Source organism: Oncorhynchus mykiss, chromosome 17 (genome assembly GCF_057628025.1).
Source record: "Oncorhynchus mykiss isolate SJ-2025 chromosome 17, ASM5762802v1, whole genome shotgun sequence".
NCBI classification, from domain to species: Eukaryota; Metazoa; Chordata; class Actinopteri; order Salmoniformes; family Salmonidae; genus Oncorhynchus; species Oncorhynchus mykiss.
In genome coordinates this window covers 32,223,222-32,238,260 of record NC_143038.1, presented here as the reverse complement: position 1 = coordinate 32,238,260, position 15,039 = coordinate 32,223,222, and the positions used below count along the sequence as shown (strand labels likewise).

The following is a 15,039-nucleotide window of genomic DNA, read 5'->3' as shown; positions in this document are numbered from 1 at the left end:
ATGAATTTATTTCAATTGACCGATTTCCTCAAATTAACTGTAACGCAGTAAAATCTTTGAAATAGTTGCATGTTGCATTTATATTTTTCTTCAGTATATGAATGCTTGCAAGACTGCTATTAGTTGTTTTTTTTATCAAACATAAAAAATTAAATAAAAACATGCCATTGTGGCAACATATTGTAATTAAAGCCATTTAAATCTTAGGCTTTTTACAGGATCTTTATTCCCGGAATATAAAATGTGTACATTCACAGGAAAATATGTATTCTTACTTTTCGGGACATTTTCTGTGCCCTTGTACCAGTTGTTTTAAGAGGGGAAAAACAAAGACTGTGACATGCCAGATCTGTGGATGGTGAGGGTTGAACACAAAACCATCCTAGTCTAATCTTTCCTTAATATAGAAGCCTGGGCCACAAAAATGTTCTGTGATCTCCACCATGTGGACACTTTGGAACAGAAAGGAAAGTGATTCCTCTTTATTACACCATCTTTTTTTGCATGTAATTGACATGTGATTCATTGTTCACTTTCAAAGTAATAAAAAAGAGTAAAGAGTAAGAACTATACTACAAAGTATGCATGCAAGCTTCTTAACTGCTACTATAACAATACCAGTATGTTGAAGGATATTTGGAGATATGAATGGTATTTGACACAGGAAACAAGACAATTTTGATGTTATAATTTTCATTGTGAAAATGCATGACAATACAATACAGCAAACCATAGCTCACTAGAGCTGGACGATATGGACAAAAAAAAATCCATATCATGATAAATTGCCTGAATTGATGCAATAACGATAAAATCGCACGACAAGTTTCTAACGATGTGCACCAGAGTTAAAAAAAAAAAAGTTTAGTACTTCTCCTAGTTTGATGGTTGTAACCATCAATTGTCCCCTTAACAATCACCCATATTAGCAAACGTATTTCATTTCAAACGTCACATTTCTCTAGTATAGGATACTTATCTTAATGAACGATATCAGCTCAATCCCTGCGATATGCGATCGGTGTCGATCATTTTCAGTTTATCGTCCCAGCTCTACAGCTCACTGTATACAAAAACACACCAACGAGTTCTACAAAATAAAATGAAGTTTCACTTCTAAATCAGCCAGGTTATCAACCCCAAAGTAGGTTATTTAACAGTCCCATACCGGAATGAATCCATTTTATTTCTTTGTACACAGCAGTTTAGTAGACGGTGCCGCTTTAGATAGTAAATTCCCCTGAAAGTCTTTTTACAAACGTAGCAGATATGTTGCTGCTGCTTGGAGTGACTCTGGATAAGCTTTAGTAGGGCCGATGCTTCAGATCGACGCAGTTTCCACTTGGATCTCTCAGAAAATCTGCTCTCCTGCTTGGGCGTTTTGTGGCGGTGAGTGTTCAGGTATTCCAACCACTTGTTCCTGTGATTTCTTTCATGCTTCTTGAGGTTGTCTGCCCGGTGGAATACTTTGTAACACATTGAGCATGAGAAGGGTCTTTCAGTGGAATGTGTGTGCTTGTGGCGCTTCAGATGATCCGCCCGACCGAAGCTTAGGCCACATGCCTCACATTGGAACACTTTGCCAGCCTTAGTGTGAGCGTGATACCTATGTCTCCTGAGAGCGTTACGGTCCTTGAAACTTGTCCCACAAGCTTTACAAAGAAAATGTCTTGATATGATGTGCATTTTACCGAGGTGGGTGTTAAGGTCCTCCTTCCGCCCGAATGTATCACCACAACAATGACAAAGATGAGGTTTCTCGTTGGTGTGCAGACTCTCATGCCGCCTCAGGTGCTCGCGCCTCTTGAACTTCGTACCGCAATTTGAACAGACATGGGGAGTTTTATTTGAATGGATCATTCTGTGTTTTCCCAGATTTTTCACTGTACTAAATGTCTTGCCGCACCGGTGGCATGTATAACCGCCTGGTTCTGGGTGAGCAACTTCACGATGCAACATCAGTTCCTCTTCCTGTTCAAACCGCTTCCCACACTGCTGGCAGGCGTGGTTTCTCACCTGATGAGTCTTTTCATGTGTACGCAACTCTCCCGGATCCCTGAATTTAACACCACAATCAGAACAGACAAAGGAACTGCCAGAATGAGAATAGCTGTGGCGCTTCAGGTGATCCTTTCGGCCAAAGTGTTGGCCACATTCCTCGCAGTGGTACACCTTGGATGCTTTCCTGTGGTCTTTGCGATCCTTTAAACACTTCCCGCAAAATGTAAACGAAACACAATATAGGAAATATTCCCCACAATTCTTGCAAATGAATTGTCTCGATCCATCCTCCTCCGTCTCTCCTACACTGTTTAGGTTTATTTCAGGTTCCTCCTGACTTGTTGACTGATTGTCAACCCTTCGTGTCTGCAAGCCTTTCAAGGTGTCTTTAATGATATTGCCAACCGCTTTAAGGATTTTGCGGTACTGGTCTGGGTGTATGTCCCTGGCATGATTCTCAAACTCCAGTCCACTGGTGAGCTGTAGGACACAGAGTTGACAATAGAAAACATCCCCATCTTGGCTCACCCTACCTGCCTCTATGAAAGCCTTTACATGCTTACGCAGGTGGAAGCACTTGTGCTTTTGGAAAAGATCTGCCTTTTCAAAATGGCGGTCACATTCACAGCACGTTAATGCATTTGGGTTTTTATGCAAGTTATTTTTCAGATGATAAATGTTCTGGTGCTTGTTGCGAGTTGTTTGCTTGTTGAATGCTCTACCACAAACCGGACATCTAATATTTTCTTTCGCTTCTGGTCCGTGCTTCTGTTTAGGAGGCACTCCTTCACTTTTGCCCTGTGCCCAAGCATGTCTTTTCTGGTGTTTTTGGTAAGATTTGAAAAACTTAAAAATCTTCCCACAGTCCAGACAAGGAAATGGAGGAGAACGTTTCGTGTCAGGCGTTTGCTGCTCAGCGGAAGATATTAAAATACATGCATCCTGATCATTAGTATCTTCACTGTTCTTCCTGTTTTTCTTGTTGGCCCTTACATGAGTTTCTGTGGCATCTTTCCTATTGCCTTGAAGACGTATAATAATCTTGGAAGTTGAAAGTTTCCTCTGTTTTTTGTGGCTTCTTTTGGTTCTCGTGATCCTGTGAGTCTTCTCGTGCTTTATGAAAGACATTACGTATTTGAACTCCTTACCACAGTGCTTGCAGGTGTGAAGGCCTTTCATTTTCTTATTGACACTTAGGCCAACTGCTTTGATCGACTTACCCTTTCTTCCTCCTCTCGTTCTTGGTACAACGTGAGTGTCCTGGTGCTTTGTAAACAAAGTTAGGTATTTAAACTCCTTCCCACAAGTCTTGCAGGTGTACAGGGCTTTTATATGAGTTTCCTCATGTTTTCGGAATGAAGTTAGATATTTGAACACCTTCCCACAAGTCATGCAGGTGTGCAGGGGTGAGACACCTTCTATTTCCATTGACTTGGCCTTCTGTCTTCCTCTCTCACTTGCTACATCACATATTGAGTGAGAGCTTATCAAGTGCTGCTCCAGCTCCGGTTCGCTAGTGAAGGAGGCTTCGCAGGCATCACAGGGAAAGAACTGGAGTTCTACATTTGCAAAACCTTTACAAAAGACAGAAGCAACAAGGACAACGTTTAAATGCTTTTGACCTTGTATGTATTTCTAGAACAGTTAATAACCCAGTTAAGTCACAAGTTAGCCTAACCCACAACCCAATAGCCTTGCTGTCTTCTCTTACCATGCCCATCATCATCATCCTCATGAAAGTCAGCATTCATCTCCATGTCCAGGCTGCCATGGATACTTTCAGGTAGATTGCTGTCCTTTACCTCGAGAACAAGCAAGTCTGGAGAGACGTCTGAGATCTCCAAGGTCATGATCTCGCCATTGGCATATCCAGATAGTGAGCTAGGAGGGTCCTCCCTCTCCAAATCAATGGACTCCATGTTATCGTCTTATCCTGAGCGCACATACACACACACACACAAAATAATTCTACAAACAACTATCTCTTTAAAGATGTTAGATAAAGCTGAATGCAAGTGTTCGGGGACCTCAAATTGCCTGGCTACTTGGACTCCTTGCTCCAGCCAAACGCTACGCCTCAATAACACCTAGAGTGTAAACGTGCAAAATGGTACACCCCCTTATCTGGATATGTGTGCATCAAAAGTTCAACATTCACCTTCTGCTACCGTTTCTGTAAAGCCGTCTACGCATACTTTTGATAAATCCAACTTGTATGCACCACACAGAACAAACTGCAACTGCCTCTGCAACGCAGCATTCCATTGGAAATGAATGTTGAACAACACGATCACACCAACAGCAATTTTCGTTTTGGTACCTGGTGCAAATGTTGGATTTATCGAACGTATACATCAAATTGTATGCATAGACGGCTTGACAGAAATGGTAGCAGGGGAGTGTTGAACTTTTGTTGCGCACACATATCCAGATGATGCTGCATTCCATTTAGCGCAATGACAGTGTGTCGCCTCGATCATACCGACAGCGTTATTGTGCAAAATTGTACACAGCATCATCTGGATATGTGTTCAGCAAAAGTTCAACATTCACCTTCACAACCATGTCTGTCAAGCCGTCAACGCATACAATTTGATGTATACGTTCGCAAGGCAATCGCAGCGTTCCATTGGAAATGAATGTACTTGTGGTAGCTAGTTAACGAACGACAGAGCAGCGGGAAATATTGTAGTGTGTGTCGTCCGGCTAGATCTCAAATGTTATCATGGCCAAATTAACTACATGATTTGGTTTGACTTAACTTACATGTTATTTGGATTGTTATCTAGGTTAACTAGCTGTGGCTAAACTTCGCGGATGTTGGCTTTAAAAAAACGAACCATTGTTTCAGTTTTCAATCCAACTAGACTACTTTCAAGGTGTGTGACTATCTATTAAAATACCAAACTTCCGCAGAGAGCCTGAGCGCACGATAGCTAATAATTTCACTAATTTACCAGATACAAACCTAAAACAACATCGAATCACTCCGTTTGCTATCTGCAGTAGCTACCCCGCCATGTTGTCGTGCAGCCCACAAATGTGTTCGATTAGAAACAGTGTAATTGTTGGACTTGATCGATATAAAATAACGTTCTCGTCACTAGATCTCGTAGATGTCATTGTTAATAATTAACTAATTATTTGATAACAGTTACTCACCTATATTCATTTGATATATTTTTTTAAATGTACCTTGAATTGATTTGGAACGAAAAAAAACGCAGAATAATAATTCCTTTTCGGAATTATTTATTCGAAACACACTTTATATATCTGCTTCTGCCAACAGCAGGGTCAGTGCTGTTCAAAATCTTTGGGACACGTTTGTCTACACCACATATGTCAGAGTCAAGGCCCGCGGGCCACATCCGGCCCGCAAGAAGGTTTTTTACGGCCCCTGGGATGATCTTGATTTATTATTAGAACCGGCCCGCAGCAAGCCGGCAGCCCGCAGATATTTTACACGCACCAATACTACATTTCCCACAATGCAAAGGTGACGCACCGAGCAGTAGGCTGCTTCATTTCAATATTTATTGGCACAGCAGTCGTCAGCATCACAGTAAAATTAACTTTCAGATACCCATCAAAAATGGCAAAACGGAAGGTGGATACTGAGAACCGGGGGTTTCAAACAAGGTGGGAGTCGGAGTATATGTTCACGAAGGTAGCTGGAAAACCTGTGTGTCTTCTGTGTGGAGAAAGTGTGGCGGTACTGAAAGAGTATAATCTGAGACGACATTATGAAACGAAACACGCGGACAAAAACAAGAATATGGACATGGAACAAAGGCTACAAAAGGCCAGTTTTATTTTGGCAGAAGAGATCGCTAAATCAGCCCGGCCATTTACGGAGGGGGATTTCATCAAAAACTGCATGATTAAAGTTTGTGACGAAGTTTGCCCAGAAAAAAGGCAACTCTTTTTAAATGTGAGTCTGAGCAGAAACACCATTGCCGAGAGAGTAGACCAGTTGTCCATCAATCTAAAAGAGCAGCTTGTGAAAAAGGGAAAAGATTTTATTGCATATTCCTTGGCTGTGGATGAGAGCACCGACATTTCTGACATTGCCCAGTTGTCAATTTTCATCCGCGGAGTGGACTCCAACCTAAGCGTGACAGAGGAGTTTTTGGCTTTACGTCCTATGCATGGCACAACTACGGGGCATGATTTGTATGAAGAGGTGTCAAGATGTGTAAATGAGATGGAGCTGCCTTGGGAAAAACTCGTGGGTTTGACAACCGACGGAGCACCTGCGATGTGTGGACACAGGAGCGGACTGGTGGCGAAGATACGGGAAAAGATGCAAGAGGAAAACGCGACAGGTGAGCTGACAGCTTATCATTGTATCATACACCAGGAAGCGTTGTGCGGTAAAGCCTTGAAAATGGAGCATGTAATGAGCATCATCACGCGCACAGTTAACTTTATCAGAGCCAAAGGTTTGAATCACCGCCAGTTCAAGGCATTTCTGACGGAGTTAGAAACGGAGCATGGTGATTTGCCTTATCACACAGAGGTGCGATGGCTAAGCCAGGGAAAGGTGCTTCAAAGATGTTTCGAGCTTCGTGAGGAGATTTGTCTGTTCTTGGACAGCAAAGGGAAAGACACAACACAACTCCGAGACGAAATGTTTCTGTGTGAAATGGCTTTTCTGTGTGACATTACGAGTCATCTGAATGCAATAAACTTGCAGCTGCAGGGTCGGGATCGTGTCATCTCTGATATGTACAGTACAGTGAAGGCATTTAAAACCAAACTGACTCTGTGGGAGACGCAGATGCGGAAAGAAAATTTGAGCCACTTTCCCAGCTGCCAGACCATGAAAGAGAAGCTCTCTACCAGTGCGTTCCCGAGCACACAGTTGGCTGATAAAATAGGTATGCTTGCCGCTGACTTTCGACGCCGATTTGCTGACTTTGAAGCACAAAAAAGCAGGTTGGAACTGCTCGGTAACCCATTTGCTGTTGACGTGGAAAGCTCACCACCAAACCTCCAAATGGAGTTGATTGACCTCCAATGCAATGATGCACTGAGGGCAAAATATGCGGCAGTGGGTGCTGCGGAGTTCGCCCGTTTCCTCCCCGGCACAATGCCCCAGCTGCGCATCCAGGCTGCTCAAACGTTGTCTATGTTTGGCAGCACATACCTGTGTGAACAACTGTTTTCTTTGATGAACCTGAACAAAACATCACACAGAAGTCGACTTACTGCTGAACACCTCCACTCAATTCTGAGGATTTCTTCAGCTCAGAGCCTTACCCCGAACATTGATGAACTTGTGGAAAAGATGGGACACCACCAAGTATCACCCTCAACCTCAAACAAGTGAACATTACTGTGCAATCACATATTTAGAGTTTTTACTCAGTTCAAGTTTAAAAGTTAAAATTTAATATTTGTTTTCACTGCATGTTACTTCTCCTTAAACAAAGTGTTGTTTTTGATTAATAGATTTTTGCACTTTATTTTTTTGTATTTCAATCCAATTATATTTTAAAAATATTTCAGTTGAGTGGATGATAGAAAATTGCTATTATTGTTTTTTCTTTGAAGTAAATTTAGCCCACTTTTGCTAAAATAGAAAATATAGTCTACTGATGGTGCCTTGAATACCGGTTTCTTTCATTTAATGTTCATGTTATGGGGATATTTATATAAAGGAAATTTGTCTTTTGTGTCTGTTGAAAATTAAAGATTACTGACAGAGCCATAAGAAAATATTGCTTTATTTATCTGATCATATTGTAATATATTTGTTAGGTTTTCAGTAGGTTCAATTAGGTTCACTAGACTATATGCGTCATTTAAAAATGTTTCAATGAACATTCGAACAGTCCGGCCCTCGTCTTGTAGCTGATTTTTTTATTTGGCCCTCCGTCCATTTGACTTTGACACCCCTGGTCTACACTGTGCGTTTTTGATATTGTACTATATTTAGTTTACTTTAGACGCATGGGATTACTGTTTCATTATTATTTTATTACACATTTCTTGAATCAAGTCATGTGTATACATTTTCAAATGATCAGAACGTAATCATATTTTGGTATACACTACCGGGCAAAAGTCTTAGAACACCTATTCATTCAATAGTTTTTCTTTATTTTTACTATTTTCTACATTGTAGACACATGGAATAATGTAGTAACCAAAAAAGTGTTAAACATATCAAATGTATTTTATATTTGAGATTCTTCAAATAGCCACCATTTGCCTTAATGCCAAGAGTGTGCAAAGCGGTCATTCTCTCAACCAGCTGGAATGCTTTTCCAACAGTCTTGAAGGAGTTTCCATACATGCTGAGCACTTGCTGGCTGCTTTTCCTTCACTCTGCGTTCCGACTCATCCCAAACCATCTCTATTTGGTTGAGGTCGGGTGATTGTGGAGGCCAGGTCATCTGATGCAGCACTCTATCACTCTCCTTCTTGGCAAAATAGCTCTTACAAAGTCTTGAGGTGTGTTGGGTCATTGTTCTGTTGAAAAACAAATGATCGCTGCTTAAATCGCTGCTTAAATTCTAAATAAATCACAGACAGTGTCACCAGCAAAGCACCCCCACACCATAACACCTGCTCCTTCATGCTTCATGGTTGGAAATACACATGCGGAGATCATCCGTTCACCAACATCTCACAAAGACATGGCAGTTGGAACCAAAAATCTCCAATTTGGACTCCAGACCAAATTACAAATTTCCACCGGTCTAATGTCATAGCTCGTGTTTCTTGGTCCAAGCAAGTCTCTTCTTATTATTGGTGTCCTTTAGTAGAGGTTTCTTTGCAGCAATTTGACCATGAAGGCCTGATTCACACAGTCTCCACTGAAAAGTTGATGTTACTTGAACTTGTGAAGCATTTATTTGGACTGCAATTTCTGAGGCTGGTAACGCTAATGAACTTATCCTCTGCAGCAGAGGTATCTCTGGGTCATCCATTCCTGTGGTTGTCCTCATTTAAAAAAACATTTTTAACCTTTATTTAACTAGGCAAGTCAGTTAAGAACAAATTCTTATTTTCAATGACGGCCTAGGAACTGCCTGTTCAGGGGCAGAACGATAGATTTGTACCTTGTCAGCTCAGGGATTTGAATTTGCAAATTTTGGTTACTAGTCCAACACTCTAACCGCTAGGCTACCCTGCCGCCTCATGATTGCCAGTTTCATCATAGCGCTTGATGGTTTTTGCGCTTGCACGTGAAGAAACTTTAAAAAATCTTGAAATTTGTGGAGTGGTTGAAAAGACAGTTTTAATGACTCCAACGTACGTGTATGTAAACTTCCGACTTCAACTGTATAAACAATATCTGGGTAGTTCTGTAACGGCTGTTGGAAGGAGAGGACCAAGGTGCAGCGTGGTACTTGTTCATGCTTTTATTTGAACTGAACACTGAAATAACAAAAATAACAAAGAGAACGAACGAAACCGAAACAGTTCTGTCTGGTGCAGACACAAAAACAGAAAACATAGAACACAAAACATAGAATGCCCACCCCAACTCACGGGTCAGGGCATGACACGGTCTCCCTGACGAGACTACGTCGAGTAAATAAACCACCTCTACCCTCCGTTCTATTCGCGAACGTACAATCACTGGACGAGCGCCGTTCGAGACTCTGCTATCAACGGGACCTGAAGAACTGTAATATCCTATGTTTCTCTGAGTCGTGGCTGAACAAAGACATAGACAATATACATCTGTCTGTTTTTCCCATGCATCGTCAAGACCGATCGGCAGCTTCGGGGAAAGGTTAAGGGTGTGTGTCTCTTTGTTAAGAACAGCTGGTGCACAATCTCTAATGTTAAGGAAGTCTCAAGGTTTGCTCGTCTGAGTTAGAATACCTCATGATGAACTTCAGACCATACTATTTACCAAGAAAGTTATCTATATTTTTTGTTGCTGTCTATTTACCACCACAAACCAATGCTGGCACTAAGACTGCACTCATGTATGTGCCAAATGTATAGGGCCATAAGGAAACAATACAATGCAGATCCAGAGGCGGCGCTCCTAGTGGTTGGTGATTCCAAAGCAGGGAAACTGAAATTCGTCTTACCTAATTTTTACCAGCATGTCACCTGTGCAACTACAGGTGAAATGCTTACAAAGCTCTTCTCGCCCTCCATTAGGCAAATCTGACCATAACTCTATCCTCCTGATTCCTGCTTACAAGCACAAACTCAAACAGAAAGTACCAGTGACGCACTCAATAAGGAAGTGGTCTGATGAAGTGGAAGCTAAGCTACAGGACTGTTTCGCAAGCACAGACTGGAATATGTTCCGCGATTCATTCGATTACATTGAGGCTTTTACCACATCAGTCACCGGCTTCAATAATAAGTGTTTTGACGACGTTGTCCCCACAGTGATCGTACGTATATATCCCTAAACTATCACGGATTACAAAAGGGAAACCCAGCCACGGGCTGCCGATTGACGCGAGCCTACCAGACTAGCTAAATTCCTTCTATGGTCGCAACACTGAACCATGCATGAGAACAGATGGATTACCAGGACGCATACTCAGAGCATGCGCTGACCAGCTGGCAAGTGTGTTCACTGACATTTTCAACCTCTACCTGACCCAGTCTGTAATAGCTACATGTTTCAAGCAGACTACCATAGTCCCTTTGCCAAGAACGCCATGGTAACCTGTCTAAATGACTATCGCCCCATAGCACCCACATCTGTAGCCATGAAATGCTTTGAAAGGCTGGCCAGGGCTCACATTAACGGCATCATCCCAAACACCCTGGAACCAGTCCAATTTCCATACCGCCCCAACAGATCCACATATGACACAATCTATATTGCAATTTACACTGCCGTCTCCCACCTGGACAAGAGGAACACCTACGTGAGAATGCTGTTCATTGACTACAGCTCAGCTTTGAACACCATAGAACCCTCAAAGCTCATCACTAAGCTCAGGACCCTGGGACTGAACATCTCTCTCTACAAATGGATCCTGGACTTCCTGACGAGCCGCCCCCAGGTGGTGAGGGGGCCCCTCCGGGTGTGTGCTTAGTCCCCTCCTCCCCCACCTACATCAATGGGGCTGTAGTGGAGCAGGTTGAGAGCTTGAATTTCCTCAGTGTCCACATCACTAAGGAATTATCATGGTCCACACACACAGTCATGAGGAAGGCATGACAACACCTCTTCCCCCTCAGCTGGCTCCTCAGATCCTACAAAAATGATACAGCTGCACCATTGAGAGCATCTTGACTGGCTGAATCACCGCTAGGTATGGCAACTGCTTGGTATCCGACCACAAAGCGCTACAGATGGTAGATGCCCAGTACATCACTGGGGCCGAGCTCCCTGCCATCCAGGACCTCTATACCAGGTGGTGTCAGAGGAAGGCCCGCACAATTGTCAAAGACTCCAGCCACCAGTAAATGGTACCGATGCACCAAGTCTAGAACCAACAGGGCCCTGAACAGCTTCTATCCCCAAGCCATAAGACTGCTGATTAGTTAGTCCAGGTTAACTATTCAACTATCTGCATTTATCCCTTTTGCACTAACTCTTGTGACTCATCACATACACTTCTTGCCCAGTTTATTACACTACCCCATTCACAAAAATAGATCGCCCCTACAGACAGTGAGTCACATGGGCCATGGGGCACTAAATTAAGCAGGCAGGCATGCAGGCATTGAGAATGGCAAGAATCGTGCAAGCTAATAGGCGGGCCACAAACAGACATAATGTCACAGTACAACAATGGTGTGCAGAACTGCAATTTCAGAACACACAACTCATTGATCTTTGTCACGGATGGGCTATTGCAGCAGACGACCACGCCGGGTTCCACTCCTATCAGCTAAAAACAAGAAGAATCGACTCCAGTGGGCACGCAATCACCAACACTGGACAATTGAGGAGTGGAAAATCATTGCCTGGTCCGACGAATCACGGTTCCAGTTGCGTCATGCTGATTGCAGAGTCAGTCCCACCAGCCTCCCCTGATAGCCAGTTAGAATCATGGGTTCTCATTGAATTCCACAAATGCTTATTCACACTTTTTATAGTGGTTTATCAGTTGGTTTCCCTTCTCCTCTCTCACTCTCCCTTTTTCTCTAAATCCTTTCCTCCCTCCAGGATTTGGGAACTCTCCAGACTCGGATGCTCTGAAGATGGTTCAGCACCGGGTGGACCTCCTAGGGAGGTTTATGGAGACGCTGGGTGTCCGGACAATGGTGCTGCTGAGCCCATCTATGAGCGGCCACTGCTCCATCCCCTTCCTCACGAAACACAGTGCCCAGTTCCACGGCTTCATCCCCATAGCCCCTGTAGGAACCCGCAACTACACCCCTCAGCAGTACCAGGGCATCCAGGCGAGAACTGCAATGCTGGATGTCTGGGTGGGTTATATAGGAGCTTTACAGGCCTGAGAGTGGGTCCCTTACAACTCAATGAGTGTCTGCGATTCTAAATGTTTCACTAGCAAAAATGGCATAAAGTAAACCAATATAAAAATAAACCTCAACAAAGCAAAGAATTTGAGTAAATTGTGGGAGGAACTAGATAAGCTATTTTGGGGCGTGAGACCCAGCCAGCTTCTAGTGTGATGCTACTAGTAGTAGCAGCAGAAGCAGTATGAAAATGCAGTAGGAAAGATGGCAATGATGAAGCATAAATACATAGTTGTATTTGATTGACTTTGTAATGGTTAGGCTACATAGTCGCTCTTAACCAGTTAGAATCTGACATAATGGTCTTGGGCACAGAGAAATGCACCAATAACAACTACAGGATATTGTCGTCTTGGATTAGTGCAAGTCCTTGATTGGTTTAAGATTATCCTTGGCTGGGTTTACTAGGCTGAAACACAGTCTGAGTTTGTGTGTTTTAACTCTATTCAGAATGAAATTGAATTACAGAGCACCTCCATCAGTAATTAAGATTTGATATTTTTCTGCTATGGATATGCAGGTTTTGTTTACATGTACAAAAAATTAAAAAAAATAAAAAGTTATACAATGGAGTCCAAAATGATTGGATTCCTTGATCAAGATGAGCAAAAAAGACTGTATGAAATAAATAATAGAAATACTGAGGTATATTGTATGCACGCACAAAAATGAAAAACGATATTTTATACTAATACAATTGCTCAGAGAAAGCGATTTTGTTTTACATATAATAAAATAAAATCTAAAGATAGTGGTCAAAGTAATTTGTTCCCCTGTTTTCAATACTCCCACACCCTCCCCTTGCGAGAATAACTCTGGCTGATTTGCTGCTTTTCAGACAATTGAGAAATCGATGCACATCCTCAACCAATAAAGCGAAATTCTATCTCACATTCTGCTGGTGACATCATTTCAAAGATCTACCACCATATTTTGCAGCCGGGATGAAGAGGTATTTTCTGGTGGTTTGAATTGAAGAGGGCAGTCCATAAGCACAGATAAAGGATATCAAGGATCTGGAAATATTCTGTATGGAAGAATGGTCTAAGATCCCTCTCCATGTGTTCTCCAATCATAAAACATTTTTAAAAAAAGGCTCAGTGTCGTTATTCTCGCAAGGGAGGGTGCTGGAGTATTGAAAACGGGAACAAATAACTTTGACCCCTATCTTTTTTTACATTTATTTTGTATTACTTGTTAAACAAAATCTATATCTTCGCATTTGTATTAGTATAAAATATTATAATATAAAACGTGTTTTTACTCACAATATAGCTCAGTATTTGTATTTATTTTAGAGTATTTTTTTGCTCATCTGTTTCAAGGGATCCAATCATTTTGCACCCCACTGTATAACTGACCTGTTTATGTTGTGCATCCATGCAAAATGACCACTAGGTTGCAGAATGAAGCTACGAGTATCTGTAATGCATTGGCACAATGACAGTCTGTTTTTATCTGTTGAGAACAGCATGCCCTCTTTGTTTTATGATATTGATGTGTCAATTAAATCTATCTTTTTTTTTTACTCTAATCTGAGAAGTAATACTGTTCATAAATGTACATTAAAACACTAATGTAAGGTTGCAAAATTCGGTTGGAGGATTCCCGGATTTCCTACTTATTCCGTGATAATTCCAGGAATCTTCCAACTGGGATTTCGGGAAAATGTTGGGAAAGTTACTTGAAATGTTCAGCCCTCCACTAATATATCGTATTGTGATCCCTGCTTTCTTCTATTTCCCTATGCAGACTCATACTCTGTGTTCGGAGCACTGGACACCAACCTGGGGGCCCAGTCCCACAAGAACCTCATGCAGCTCCTACACCACTCAGTCCTGAAAATGGATGGGGGCGCGCCCTGCCCGCTACATGGATAAACCTGGGGAGTTCCACCATTCACTGTCAGACTTTCTCAGCAAACTGGAGTGAGTGGAGAAGAAACATTGTGGGAAAGAAGAGCGATACAGGGTTGTGTTTGCATGGAAGCGGAGGAGTGTTATGCAATTCAGATAAAAGAAAAGTAGTCCTCTGGGATAACAGGGCAAAGGCTGCTTTGATATGATAAATTGCCCCCCTAGTCACCCCGGTGGAGTTGCTTCCATTACCATGCTTTTGTTAACATCCCGTTCAATAGAAAGCAACTCTAAAATAAGTTTGCTCTTTAAAGGCAAGTTCAAAGTATTTATTGTTCTACAGGCACCATTATTGGTTCCATGATAAAAATCAGTTGACATGATGATAAAGAGGTTTAAAGAGAGCTAGGGAGATAGTCCCAGGGTCGTATTCATAAGTGCACACCATAGCAAAATGTTTTGCAACAGAAAACTAAAACTAGCATGGGTCCTGTGTGATCATTCCAATTAAGGTGCTGTATCTACTAAATCTGTGGAAAGCTGTTACAACCAGAAAAGTGTACTCCGTTCCATGTTTTTGTTATGACAGTGACCACTACTTATTTTATAATGAACTTGTACATAACTATGTGATTTTGTTTTTCATTGGACAACAAATAAAAGCCTCAAAAGTTAATTGGCTTAAACAATCATGTCCTCTATTTGAGTTGTGCTGTTATTGTGCTAAATTTCCTTTAACATGACTTCAGAAAACAGT

General features: G+C 42.0%; 2 protein-coding genes across 2 annotated transcripts; one reads left to right on the top strand and one right to left on the bottom strand.

Moving 5' to 3' along the window:
* Positions 1-674: 674 nt before the first annotated feature.
* Positions 675-5,046, bottom strand: LOC110494018 (uncharacterized). The gene is made up of 3 exons (XM_021568682.3): positions 4,970-5,046; positions 3,713-3,934; positions 675-3,575 (listed from the first exon to the last, which is right to left on the bottom strand). The coding sequence occupies exons 2-3, from the start codon at positions 3,918-3,920 to the stop codon at positions 1,150-1,152; spliced, it is 2,634 nt and encodes an 877-aa protein (XP_021424357.2). The 5' UTR covers positions 3,921-3,934; positions 4,970-5,046; the 3' UTR covers positions 675-1,149.
* A 5,202-nt stretch (positions 5,047-10,248) lies between these two features.
* Positions 10,249-14,958, top strand: LOC110495175 (protein ABHD14A-like). The gene is made up of 2 exons (XM_036948350.2): positions 10,249-12,375; positions 14,179-14,958. Exons 1-2 carry the CDS (start codon positions 12,148-12,150, stop codon positions 14,266-14,268), a joined length of 318 nt encoding a protein of 105 aa, XP_036804245.1. The 5' UTR covers positions 10,249-12,147; the 3' UTR covers positions 14,269-14,958.
* The last annotated feature ends 81 nt before the right edge of the window (positions 14,959-15,039 follow it).

Coding starts and splice junctions, on each gene's coding strand:
- LOC110494018 (XM_021568682.3), bottom strand. CDS start 3,920: ATGGAGTCCATTGATTTGGAGAGGGAGGACCCTCCTAGCTCACTATCT. Junction 3,576..3,712: donor GGATGATGATGATGGGCATG/GTAAGAGAAGAC, acceptor TCTTTTGTAAAG/GTTTTGCAAATGTAGAACTC.
- LOC110495175 (XM_036948350.2), top strand. CDS start 12,148: ATGGTTCAGCACCGGGTGGACCTCCTAGGGAGGTTTATGGAGACGCTG. Junction 12,376..14,178: donor CTGCAATGCTGGATGTCTGG/GTGGGTTATATA, acceptor TTCCCTATGCAG/ACTCATACTCTGTGTTCGGA.